Here is a 14011-nt window from a genome sequence, read left to right as displayed (position 1 = left end):
GTCCACTGACATCATTAATTAATTAAGAAAGACTTCCAAGCACACAGAAGTCATGAAGTTGAAGAGTCAGATGCGATATGAAGCTGCAAAGAACCAGGATAGATGGTTCAAACGTTGCTGGGATGTGCAGGAGATCTGGTGATACCCAGCCTATCTATGTTACAGAACAGAGCACAGAGTAAATATCTTCAAGCCAGAAGAGGCTGGGACGGTAAGTCTACGTGGCAAAGCACTGCTCAGATCTACTGGCTGAGGGCTGAAGTGATGTTGCTGTGCTACCACAGCCCTGCATGAACTCACACTGCCTTCTCATGAGAGCCGAGGTGTGTACGGACAGCTCTGGTGTCTCTGCCAGACTGTGGAGATGTGTCCAAAGAAAGGTCTGTGATGTCTCTATGCCTCCCTGTGTCCCAAGAGTGCAGCTGTCTCATTTTAACAGTACATTAAAGCTATACTGTCATTTCAGCCTCCCTTCTGGGATCATTTAGGACACTGAGCACGAATCCCACAGAAATGGCTTCTAATCTCATGTCCACAGTTGATGATAGCTCTTTATCCCCAAGAGATAGGTGAAAGAGTAACAATCCCTTACAAAAAGGTTAAAATAGTACCAGTAGTCATGTCAAGGACAAGGCTAACTCAAGGTAAACAGTGACAGGCTTTCACATATTCAATATGCAGTTCTTTACAGAGCAACAGACGATGCCTTTCTCATTTGCGCTGAGGTGCAAGTATTTTATCGACTCTTCTCTCACTGCTGAGCTTTAATGGCATTTACCTCAGTAAAGTCCTGAAGTGCTGTAAATCAAGTACTGGTTTGGGCTACTCACCATGGTCATGGGCAAAAACAAACAAGTTAAGTGCTGTCAGCCTCTGGGCCAAGTCATCATAGCGGCCGCAGTGTTCCCCAGCGCCATGAGCGATGAACAGCAGGGCCCTAAATGGAGCATTAAAGTATAAATCATTAACTCGGCAATCAACCCACAAAGGCCTCAGAGCTGCAAGTAAAAACGGCATATTCAATTCAGCAACAGCATTTCAGACATCAGCAAATACAAAGCAAGTATATAATGGCTGAGGTAGGTTTGAACAGAGGTGAAAGGATGACCACCCTGACCTGCCTTCCGCCAGGTGGAATTAGGGCAGACCAAGTAGAAGTCAGCTGCTCATGGGATAGGCCTTCCCACTTGTCTAGCACCATGGTCTGTTGCAAGTTGAAGACACAGGCATAAGCATCAGTCCTTGAGCTGAGTAACTCTGCCATGGGCTTGAGGCATCTACACTTCTCTTACACTCAAGGTCTAAGTGTTGCCATTGATTTCTTTTCGGATTGGTATTTATCCAGGGTTTCAAATGCAAACAAATTTATAACCTGCAACATTGTCTGATGCTACAGAGCATCTTAAAGATGAAATTTCAGTTACAGAATAGGTCTTAACTGGAGTCCAGAACTTTGGCTGGCGTTTGGAATTTTATCTTTTGACCCCAACTCTTGGTAATCTTGTCACTCCAGTTTTTGTCCCAAAACAGTTGTTTCACTTGATGGTTGAAGTGACTCTTACATAGCCACCACAGACTACAGCCAAGGATCATAAAAACCCCCAGTCCAACAGACACTTCTTTCTGAAAGACACGCAAATACTTACCTCCAAAGATTCCAGTTTTACCAATGACACTTAACGTTTACTGGAATGGCATCAAGTGACAGTTACTGAAGCTGAATGAACATTCCCACTGTTTTTACTGGGCAACGTTTGTCTAGAATTAGACTAGAACTATAGCAGAAGTGGAAATGAAATTACAGTTTTGCTGAATTTGACAGGTGACTATTTAAGATTCAGCTTTAGCAACATAAACATAATGTGTTCATTGAAAAGTACTATCTGCCATTGCAACATCAGCAACCACAAAACAGTCTGAAGGCTACAAGTTAGACATTTTCAGTACACTAACAGTGAAATATTAAATGAATTGACAACATAAAATAACACCATCAGTTTGCAGCTAGTGGCTTCCTCAACTTTGTTTTGATTGCAGTTTTGAATACCCTTTTAGTGTATTCATTGTAATAAACTACATTGGTTTTAATCTATTTAAACTTAAAAATGATGTTGAGTGATGTAGAAACTCCTGTTCCAGCTCTTTGATTAGCACCTGCTTCCAAGTGTTCACTCGTGCTAGACCACTTGAAAGAGCATCCATTGAAACTACGAGGTTTCTTACAGAGCATGCTGCAAACACAAAAGCAGCAAGCAAAGATGCTCTGGTATCTGTCTAATACTAATTAGCAAGAGTGAGGTAAGGTCATGTAGCATATTTAACTCATGCTGCCTTACAAATGTTCTTTAGTACCACTGAAAGTTTTAAAATGATCAGTGTGGAGCCATGATTTCTTCCTCCGTTGTCTTCCCCAGCCAATAGATGGCTTTGTCAAGACCCTTGCCAGACAGTCTGATTTTCAGAGTGCAGGGTCTAATATTATTGCTCCAAATACTGCAGAAATGGAGACACTGCTCATTCTGCAGCAGAGAATATTAACTTTCTGCAGCAGAGGCATCATAGCTTTACGTGTCCCACCTCTCCCAGATGCAGGCAGCCCAGCAAAGATAGTGAATCATTATTCTATACATGCCCCTGCAAATGAGAGACACCATTTAAATACTTCTGCCTCCACCTACATGTAATGATCTAGTATCTCAGCACTGGTCCCAAGTCACCTATAGAAACACCTCAGTCCCCAAGTTTTGGGGCTGGCACATCAGCCACGCATTCAGAAATGCAGCAGGTGGGAAAGGGTGTGAAGCACAGCCAGGCTGTAAACCTGCAGGCTCTATGCTCTGTGGTACAGCAAGCGTGCTGAAACTAAGGATATATGAGAGACAATTCACGCATACCTATCAAATTGATACTCAACAGACTCAGGCTAAGTCTCTGCCACATACCTCCTCTTACCTGGCTCTTGACAGCTTTCCTGCTCAGTATCTCACTTAAGCCCTCCGTTACTCTTTAGAGGACCTGTATTTTTTCTGCCGACCAGGCCCAGAGATTGAAGTGCAACTTGGCTGACCGAATAGTGCCCTTCATTTCTCAGAGAAATACTATTTGAATGTATGCACTGAAATGCATCAAGTGAATGAAACCTAATGGGAAGCTGGCAAAGAGATCTCTGCCAGGAAATTCTTGCTCCTATTTCATCTTGTATTACAGCAAAGCCTAGATTTTGCTTTCATTCACACTGATGCAGCACCATGACTTTGCCTGACAGCATCCTGCTAGATGCTCAGACCCCTCATCTTCTGTGAAGACAGTAAGAAAAGACTCAATGCTTCAGAGGGGCAAGGTGTTCCTGTAACCTCTCCTCTCATCTCGCACAACAATTGCCAGGCATCACAGAACTGAGCCTTTGGACACCATGGGGAAGAGACTCCGGTTATTATATGTCAGCAAAACACTGAATAAAACTCCCGAGACTGCTTGTGCCTTAAGAGCCCTAACAGGAGTAGCTGTCAGGAAGGCTTGGGTACTTTTGGAAGATTTGTCCTATCAATACTCGTAAACTAAGAGGACAATTTCCAAACTGTTAGGTCAAAACAGATGTAGCTCATTTTGTTCTCCAATAAAATGTAACAGTGGTTTTACTGACTAAAATCTAGGTCACATCTACACAGCTCTTTAGCTCCAGCTTTTGGACCGAAGCACAAGGGCCATACATTAAACATAAGAGCTTGAAAAATTGAAATCAGTATGAGTCTCATCTTAGCAATGATTTGGTTCTTTCACCTAGTCTCCCATTTTCTATTACAAAACAAGTATGGATTTGGTAAATCACTCCTGAAGGCAATATAACAAATACATGGTTCAAGATGTTTCCACAGTCAGCTGGCATAGAGTGATTAGATTGACTGACAGCAGCTCTTTAGTGTATGTAAACATTTTTGCAGACACCCATGCTCTTGAACTGCAGCCTGCTCATTGCTACCACAATGGCTGGAATAACACAGCATCAGAGACTGCTTTCAACAGTCTTCTAAAATTAATACAGAAACCCTGCAGGCTTGAAGGTTTTGCAGGACTGCAGTGACTCTGTGTGTGACCTCAATGGAAATTCTGTTTAAACAAGGTTTTCATATTAGCCATGTATCAAAAAGATCCTGGGGAGAAATTTCTTCACCTCCAGCTGTTGCAATTTCACTGGTGAAATCCTTGGGAACTTGTACACCTCAGGTAGAAAACATTGTGCACAGCCTGCAAAGCTCTCCTTGCAGACTGAGCTGTACCTGAACCCATGGTAACACTGGTCCATCTAACCACAGGCAGAGAAACCATGTACCTTTGGATGCTTCAGCTGGTGCAACTGTAATTCCTGAACATCTAAAAATAGCATCAATTTGGCATCTGCTCAAGAAAGCATCTCCTCACACAACAGCACAATCTGCCCACATTTGGCAGGTGTGTCTCCACACTAAGCCAAGGTGTGAGCTGAGCATGACTAACCATCCATGTGCTTGCTGTCACCTAACTAGTGCAACAATAATTATGGCTATTAAGAGAAACCAGTTAACTGACTGCTGTTTGCAAAAGGAACAGTTTTGACAGATCCCTGTCCCTCCCATAGCCTTCACCACCACGTTCTCTCTCTTGGCAAACAGATGCCATTATTTATTACAACATGAAGACAGGACTGTATTTGTTTTTACTGTTCAACTACTGGCTGTGTTCATTTATGCCTCATTAGGAGGTGATGGTATATACCAGTGACCAGTCCCTGCTCCCACATCTTCACTGTGCTGGTTGCCCATGACTGGTATTCATCCCTCCCGTGTTGCAGTTGCAGCCTGATGGGGAAGCAACACACAGCTATGCCGCCCTGCAGCTAGAACAAGGCACCTGCAACCATCCTTTCCTGAATCAGAGAGGTTGAGAGTGGTAGAGGCCAGCCTGCTACACAAAGTGTGCACAAACCCATACGAACACATTGTCTTTCTGACCTTCTTGGAGTGGTCACCAGCTGATCTAAGCTTTAGCTGTTTGCAGCCCTTCCGTATTTCTCACTGTAATCTTACATTATCTAATATTTCACTTCTTGTGTGGTGAGCAGCTTTGCCAGACAGGGATTCAGCTTTAGGTGTGAGAACAGAACCAGTTTCAGAGGTTCTCTCTTTATTGCTGGGCACATGTTGCCTCCTTGGCCACGCCAGGATAATTGTGCAGGGATGCAATTCCAAAATAAATTACAGGAGAACAACTGTAAGGAAAATAAATCACAGCACTAGGCTTATGCAAATGAGCTCTGTCATCAGAAGCATACCTTGAAACAACACCCAGAAAGCTAGGAACTCCGGCAGGACTGAAACATAACTCACAACTTGGGTCCTGCTGGGCATAAGACTCATGTTCTTGCTTTGTTTTCAACAAGTCATCTCGAAACTAAGCTAGGGCCCAAGGTTGTGAGCAAGATGGTGTGATTTTAACACTTTGTGTCCTTTAGGGACAAAGCCACATCTGTGAGACTCTGCATACTTTTTACCTGCCAGAAAATAACCCAAAACACTGGGACTAGACCAGAGAACTGAAGACAAGCTTCCTATGACTGTATTTATCAAAAATGCAATCTTTTCCACCCATTGAAAAGCATCCCTCTTCAGAACAATATTTAAGCACTTTAACCTCAGGAAACTTCAACTCATGAAAGTCAATACAACTTACATAGTACAAGATGAAGGTTAAAACAGGATTTATAAATGCTGTCCTGAGTAAAAACTGATTTATCATGTGCAGAAGTGATTTCCTGAATCAAGTCCTTGCAACTTAAGCTAATACCACATTATTCTACGCAAGGCAACTAAGCTTTTCATTTGGTGTTATGTATGTTATTACCAGAACCAGATCAGCTCTAACAAAGAACATCTGACTTGAGCAGTTCTGAATACTTGACACTAAATTCCTAAAGTAATTTAAAAAAACCCTAACTGATAGGAAAGCTCTGAGCCAGCGAAGCTGCCAGAAAAAACACTGGCTTACTGAAATTCAGTACATTTTGTTGTGTTGTTTTGAGCTGATTTATCAGTTCCTTTGTAGCTGGCATCAGCCTCAGCCTTAGAAGCAGAGTGAACAATTAACCTTTATTTATCTAAACATTTCTCTGATGGCATTTTTGGACAAGCAACTGGATAGTTACTCACAGCTTTTTTTTAAACTTGTTTAAAATGTACTGTCATATGTGCATATTTTGTTTCCAAAATGTATTATAATGGAAGATTAATTAAAAGTATGCATTTTGGTGTCAGCTGGGTTAGTGGTCCTTGCTGATTGTGAAGATTAATTATCTTTCACATAATAAGATTATGCATTAAGCAGCTTGCAATTTGTTGAGCTTCCCTGTCATTCTAATTTTGTACTCTTGGTATTTGGTCAAAGATTACCTTCTTTTTTATATAAAAAAAAAAATCCAGCTAATTCTTTCCAAGAACACACCACGAAGAACAAATTGTTCTGTTCACTAGTGGTGGCCTTTTCTCTGGAGGGCTCTTCAGCCTCTTGCTTTGGGCATAGGATGACAAGTTTGGAAGATGGATGCTTTTTCGAGTCAGCTTTTACACTTTTTTTTTTCTCCTGAGGTGCTTTGTGTCCCAAAGCAATCCTGACAAAACTTGGGCCATGGGCAGGGATTATAAATAGTTATGGCAGTTTCTCTCATGTTGTGCATGCTTGTGATCTATGCAGTTAGCCAAGAGTTCAGCCTGGAGACTCCAGTTAGACAGGAATATTTATGGTGGAGTCAGCTGTGTCCCTTCATGTCATCCTTCTGTCTCTGGGAAACATGCAGAGTTATGTCCCTCTGAAGGTACAAGAGGCAATGACTTTTCTCCCAGTTCCAAGCCATGTTTCAAGGAGGCATTACACCCAAGAGCTTTGCTTCATCTCTTGCGCAGTTTTCTTGAGAGATGCATCCTCAGTCTCTACTCTACTGGCCTGTATCTTTGCCATGTATGTCCATAATCTGGATAGCTATCTCTTTTTTTTTTTTCAGCTATTATTGAACACTTTCATGTTAAACTTACAGTTCTATACCTATTTCTCCCAACTCAGGAAAAAAAGCAAGTGAGAATGGCGATATCCTGGACTCAAGTCTCTATCAACCTTCTGTGAATCACAGAACATGTAGGATCAGCATGGAAATCTCTCAGCTCCAAATTGGACAGAATTCACTTCTTCCAGACAGACCAAGGTAAGTAGTAGCTCAAGAATGTAGTAGTTTAACCTGTGAAAAACCTTTAAGCACCACAGAATATATCAAAGGACTGTGCACTATGCTGACACTACAACATTTCTGCTTGATTTTATAGAGCTTGTGGGGACTGAGGATTCTGTACATTTGTGTTTGATGTGGTTTGGTCTTGTCTAGTAGAATCATTAGCTTCATCCTGCCTACATCCTAAGCTGACAATTAAAGAATAAACCTCTCCAGCAAACTCTCCACTTCCTACTTTCTTTACCCACTCACTCAGGCTTGGAAGTTCCCATTAAAGCCTGTCTAAAGGGGCTACTATTAGTTTAAGCAGTGTCTGACTGTCTAACATCATAGAGACTTTGGGCTCAGTCTTAAAAATCTGAGCTTGCTTCCACGAGCAACTCTCTTGCAACATGTCCGCAAGCCTGGCCTCATCATACATCTCAGAATCACAATACCTCATCAGCAGAGAGTTAGGAGGACATTTGAGAATGGCCATGACCTCCAAAAGAAGTAACGTGGGTAAGCTATTCAACAACTCCAGGAAGTGCAGACACCATAAATCAAGAGGGCAGAGACAAAACTGGGTAGTACCGACATATTTCAAAACAAAAGGTTCAACAGTATCTAGCTAGAGCCAGCACGGAACAATGTGGAGAAACAGCTTATGCTGATTTATTGTAGCTCTTTGAAAAGCAAGTCTTCACCGAGAATAACTCATGAGTGGTCTAACACAGGGAGAACAGACGAGGGGAACTTCAGGTGGGGGTGGGAGGGAAGGAATTACTGGAACCTTGCAACCGCATAGCTCTGGAGAAATCTCTGCAAAGTTAACATTTGAGACCAGCTGTATTTTGTTTCAAGGAAGCTTTGAAGTAGTATTTTAGGGGACACAAGGCTGAGATCAGAGGTGAAATGCGTGCTGTGTAGCTTAAAATTCATGGGCTGGATCTTCCCACCCCATTCTTCAATAAAACTGAAGAGGAGGGATTCTAGGATTACACAGACTGTCTCGGGGAGACATTCCTCCACTTTGATATCAGAGATGGGATCTTCCTCAACAGAACTGACTGCTAGAGCTGCTGCTCTGAATCTGCACATCAGACAAGCACTTTGGAGATGTGGGCAACTCAGTGTTTGGAGCTGCACTCTCCTCTTGCTGCTGCCCTTCCTGTACAGAGTACCAGAATCCTTCAAAGAAGAATGAGGGGTTCTGTTTCCAAAGGTGTAGGCATTGCCATGCATGCAGGAGCAAAGGAGAGATGACTTGGGGTGGTCAGGCACAACTGCCTCTGGACCTGGCTGGGAGTAAGGCTGGAATAGGACATCCCAGTTCTGTACTTTGCTCTGCTTCAGCCCTTCCTTGGTACAAGGATTACAAGAGAGATAAAATGGAGGTCATATCTCCCAAGAGAAGCTACAAGGATGAATGCACAAAGCAGTCAGTATCTTTCTAAGAAAACTGTGCAAAGCATTATTTAAATAAAAAACATGAGCTGCAAAATTGAACTCGATCTGAAATCACACCCACCATTTTTGGATCAGGTTTAAGATGTGGAGGAAGAATATTCCAAGAAGCAAAGCAGTTTCTGTCATAGATCCCCTTGGAAATGAGGAAAAATAAGATAATTCTTGTTAATTTGATGAAAGATTAATCTTCACTTGGAAGCAAAGCCACCACAGAGGATGGCTGCAGGGCCATGACTCTCAATGGAGAACCAATAAACAGGGGTAAGAGCAAGTACAGTTTTCGCAGACCTCCCCCTCCTCCTTCACAGACTTGCACCGAACCTCTAATGATTTCCAAAGGGACAAAAATTACTGTTTAGCCACTCCTGTAGCTGTTCCTTCTTGAAATAAAAATGCAAGCACTGCCTGGTGAGCCAAAGCCTTGAAAAAAGAAAGGCTTGTGTAATTAGATGGACTGTCCTTTAAAAGCATGAGAAAGCTGCAATTAAAGGGCCAGAAGCTTTCTTCTGCACAGTCACTACAGCTCAAACTCAGCACTGCTCACTACTCAGGACTAAACCTGTTCACTCAACAAAGAAGAGGTTTTTATATATAAAAGTACATCTGTGTTTCAAAGTAGCTGTGCAATACCAGCTCCTGCTTAGAGTTCACTCACAGTCTCAGCACATTCAGAACACCGCTACCAGTTCCAGTGATACATCACTACTTACTGCTGCTGTAAGTTCATGGCCTGACAAACTCAACCCTAAAAGACTGAGCGCTTCTGAGAAAGGAACAAGGGGTGCTTGATTAAAGTATCAGTCCAAGCCAAGCAAGAATGCTCCCTACATGGCACTCCTGACCCCACTTTGACCACTTAATCTCACCTTTCTGCATAGCACAGAAGATGGAATTAGACAGCAGTAATCTTGTTTGAGGTGAGGAGTTGTAGCTGAGCTCTGTAGGTTTCAAATGGTGGAAATTACTTTACTTAGTAAAGCCATCCCTCTGATAAGGTCTGCACAAGTACTTCGTGACTTTTAAGTCCTTAGTAACATGCTTTGTTGTTTTCAAATGTTTGCTAAGAAGTGCTTACAGTTTGAAGGATATCATAAGATCATACATCATCTAAATGTTAAGCAGTTTCCTAAAGTCCCCTAAGACAAGCCTGCAGACTTCTTCTGACTTCACTTTTTTCACAAGATACTTATGCTGCAGATGGACATCACTAGTGGTCTGAGCCTGAGCTCACCGGGGCTTCTTCAGAGTCAGACTCTCCACAAAAACAGTGGCTCTTGAAAAGGGGATTGTCCATGTTTTAGACTCTAGCCATGGCTTTAATCACCTCCAGTCTCAAGCTGTTAGTTCAGGGAGTGGATGGTACAGACAGCTCATTACAAGCGATATTGAGAAAGTTATTAAAGGAAGAATTCAGCTCATGGCCCTAGCACCTGTGCAGGGAGGAAGCTGAAAATCACACATCTGGCACAAGGGGGTCAGAGCATTTCTGAGCTGTTCCTTGAAATGAAAACTGCACAACTGCAGTATTTTGATCATGCATTTTGGACTTGTGTGGGCAAGTCTTTACTAGCTTGGAAGAGAGCTGTGAATAAGTAGGGAGTAAGAAAGGGGATGACACTTCACCTGTTCTGTGAACTTGAGACAGTATGATATTATGACTTTTTAATAAAGTGCTGACTGTGGAATTCCCAATTGTATTGGAATGGTTTAAAGTCAAACATAAAACTTCCAGACCCTGAAATACTTATCCCTAATACTATAGTTTGAGACAAGGCAATTCCACTCGTCATGTGGAACTCTTGATTAGCTCCTGCACTGAGTCAATTAACCTCCCTCACTTTTACCTTTCTAATCCAATATTGTCTGCAGTCCTCTGTGTTGGCAGAGATCTTAATTGGTTATCTTTAACAAACTGACAAACTCCTGAAGACTCCAGATGTAACAGATAACATGAGTTGTCATATAGCCAATCTTTTTCTGTGTGATTTGCTAAAAGCCAGCGTGGAATTATCCCATAAACTTAGAGACAGAAACTCAAAGCTTGATTTCTTAATCAGAAAGCACTTATGTATATTTTAACATACTTTGAGATTAAGCACATTAATTTGCAATGAATAATCCTATCTTGGCACATCCCAGAGCTGCACTTCAGCCTTGCCCAGCTACGAGACAAATCTTTGCAGCAAGAGGCTTTATAGGCTCTGTCAAAATCAATATCAAAAGCCATCCTTTGGGAAATCAGTTATGTCACAGGCAATGCCTTTGCAAAGGCTTTGAGCATGTTGCAATTAATTTACCATTCCACATTTGCTGTAGACCTGAGGTAGTAGAGGAAGCTGAATGTAAGCAGTTAAATGTGAGACACGGGAATCTTGCTAAGACAGTGACTGCTGCAACATGTGTTTCAAAAGCTGAAATGTTTAGTCATCTTTTGAACTAAAGTAAATCTGAGCTGCAGCTGAGGTGCAATGGTTTACCTACAGATGACTTAAACTTTAACAAACGGATACAGACTTCAGCCTATGGTTGCCAAATCCAGGCCTGTGTTATTTCTTGGTCATGCTGAGCTAATCTGGCTGCCCAAAAACTTCAGCTACAGCAGGCTTGCTTCCTGAAATCTTCCTTCACTTCTAACACCAAGGCAGCTTCACCTAAGGCAGGGAGGGCTGTAACGCTAATGTAAAGAAAGAATTGCTTGCCATGAGTTTTAAACACTTGTCTTGTTGATTTGCTACCAAAAAGGACTAGATGTAATAGACTTAAACTCCAAATGATGAATGAGGACCTGACCAACTTGGGGTGCAGCTACTAAAATAAGGATGAGTGGTAATAATAAAATAGAAGAGTATTTAGTTAGACGAATCCTTGGCTGCAAGGTACAGGCAAAGAAAGCTAAAAGCATGTGGGATGCCTTTTCTGCAGAAAAGCTTAAATTAGAAAAGGAAATCAATACTCATTTACAGTATCTGGCAGTCACTGAACCAAAACACACATGTACACCTACAGCAGAGCAGAAATAACATTTATTTAAACCACAAGCTGTTATTCTGCTACAGGAACGTTGCGTTTTATGTGGAGCATTTCTCCAGAAACTGAGAAGTACCACATATTTCTGACCAATTTTAAAAAGCCTCAGCAATATCAAGAGCAAATACTTTCAATACCACAGTTATTAACCCTGCCACTGCTGGGCCAGCTCCAACTCCTCCAACTGCCAGCAAAGAAAGAGTCATAGCTGATGTCTGAGCTAGCAGGAGGAAAGATGATTTGTCTCTCTTCATGAGTTTCTCTTCTGCCAACTTACAAGACACCATTTGTTGGATCACATGAGAGAGGTGCATCTGTCATAGCCTACACTGGGAACGGGCAGAGCTTCATCAGCTGTATCACTGCAGTGCAACACTGGGGCTACTGACAGCTTTGGACACAGAGCTCCCAGATGAGGGCTGAACTATTGCATGCGCCATGTGGGAGATGGGGAGGAAGAGAGACCTGAGTTCTGTAGCTGTGAGACAGAGATGGGACTCAGGAGCATCCATGTCCATGCCCTCCGTGGTACCTGAGATCTGGCAGGAGCACAAGGTAGTCAAGCACAAGTCCACCTGGAGCTGCAAGCTGCCTGAATAGGGGCATATCTGAAAATATTCTGGGCTTAGCAACATGTAAACAAGCCATGATGCTGCATTTAGCTGTGCTGAGGGATCCCACCATCTCTCCTAAAGCAAGAGGAGAACATGCACAGCAGGAAACAAACCTTTGATGGTCAGAGCCCGTAAATGGTGCTTCAAAAGAGAAATGTACACCTGTGTGGGGGAATGATACGAGGTTTCCCATGACTACACAAAACTAGGGGTTTCCAATGAAGGAGTCCCATTTAACAAATCAGCATTCCCTGAGCATTGAAAGTGAAATGAAACATAAACAAAGTGATTCTGATGATTTGGTTTTATTTCCCATTCCCCAGATACAAGAAATACCCCCAGTAAATAAACAGCATAAATAACAACAACAGCTGGCTTTTGTACAAGGCTGCTCATCCACAAAACCCAAAATGCTTTACAGAGGGTGCAACCAGGCTCCTTCACACAAGGCAGAGATAAATGGGACCTCAAGAGGCCCCCTGATCCATTACCCTGTCCCAGGAAAAGATCAATTCTTCCTCACACTGCCTTGTGAACTGGAGTGCAATAGGTAAAAAGCCTTTCCTACAGCAACACAGCATGCTAAAGGCAAGGATGGACACACAGCATCAGGCAAACTCTAACCTTACAGCAATCATCTGGAGTTTAAACAGCAGAGTCAAAATGTCACCATGGGTTCTCCGAGCTCCAGCCCTGTGCTACGTGCATGGGGCCACAGTGAACCTGGAAAGAAAAAAGCTTTATGTCCTAATGATCTTATGGGCAGCTAATAATGTCAGAGAGATGACCTGTGCATTTTCAGGACAACCTGGGCTGAGAAGCTTGGTGCTCCTTGCTAAAATCACTTCTAGAGGGCCAGAGGACGACTAAATGTTTCAATATCCTTTTTATGAATAGAGATTACGAATGCTGGTCGGAATAGAGGTTTTAATACTCCAAATATTGTAGACTAACTCTCACACAAAATTGAAAAAGCAAAGAAAAAGCTCAACCATCAAGTCAGTTAGATGTTATCGCTACAGCAATTTAATTACTTACTGCTTCCTCACCACTCCTCTTGCCTTTAGCTCAGCAAATGAAGCCACTGCAGGTCTCTGGAATGTGACAGTTGGATTTGAAACCTCGCTGAGGCAGTTTTGAAACATAAAAGTAAAAAAATATGTTGAAAAATTATAAAAATAAGCTCATCTTACCAGCTGGTGAACTAGCTAACCTGCTGACACCCACAGCAAGTTAAAACAACTTCTGTTCTAAAAAAAGGACAAAGATTTAAGTTTTGTTCCCTTAGGCTGCAAGCTTCAAGCTTGAGCAAGGAACAAAGAAAACAACGAGAGCAAGCTCTTTTTATCATAGGTCAGATAGATGGCTGAAAAAGACCAGTACTCTTTCTTGTCTACCAAATCTATAGTAGTCTGTACCTCTTCTCCTTACCCATCCATACACAATACTGGAGCAAATGTTTACTACACCATTACTGCTGGATGTTTGGCCTCAGCCCAGTTATCAATATTTTGTTTCTCTTTTTTTTCCTCTTTTTCTTTCTTTTAACGGATTGCTGCTGATACAATTTACTTGCAGCTGAACAGCAGAGAATAACTGATGTATCACTTAGCAGATTTTTTTAAATCCCTCTTCAAATATTAAGCACTCTTCAATCAGCAAAACCTCA

The 14011-nt window shown here is 42.2% G+C and overlaps 1 protein-coding gene across 2 annotated transcripts in view; it reads right to left on the bottom strand.

Moving 5' to 3' along the window:
- MGLL (monoglyceride lipase) overlaps positions 1–14011 on the bottom strand; it is a 70186-nt gene that overhangs the window by 47871 nt on the left and 8304 nt on the right. For both annotated transcript variants that reach the window (XM_062008291.1, XM_010198859.2), the window contains exon 3: positions 831–937. In XM_062008291.1, the coding sequence (XP_061864275.1) occupies positions 831–937 (107 nt within the window). The remainder of the gene's footprint in view (positions 1–830; positions 938–14011) is intronic.

The sequence above is a fragment of the Colius striatus genome, chromosome 15 (assembly GCF_028858725.1).
Source record: "Colius striatus isolate bColStr4 chromosome 15, bColStr4.1.hap1, whole genome shotgun sequence".
Taxonomy (NCBI): Eukaryota; Metazoa; Chordata; class Aves; order Coliiformes; family Coliidae; genus Colius; species Colius striatus.
This window is presented reverse-complemented; position numbering and strand designations above follow the sequence as displayed.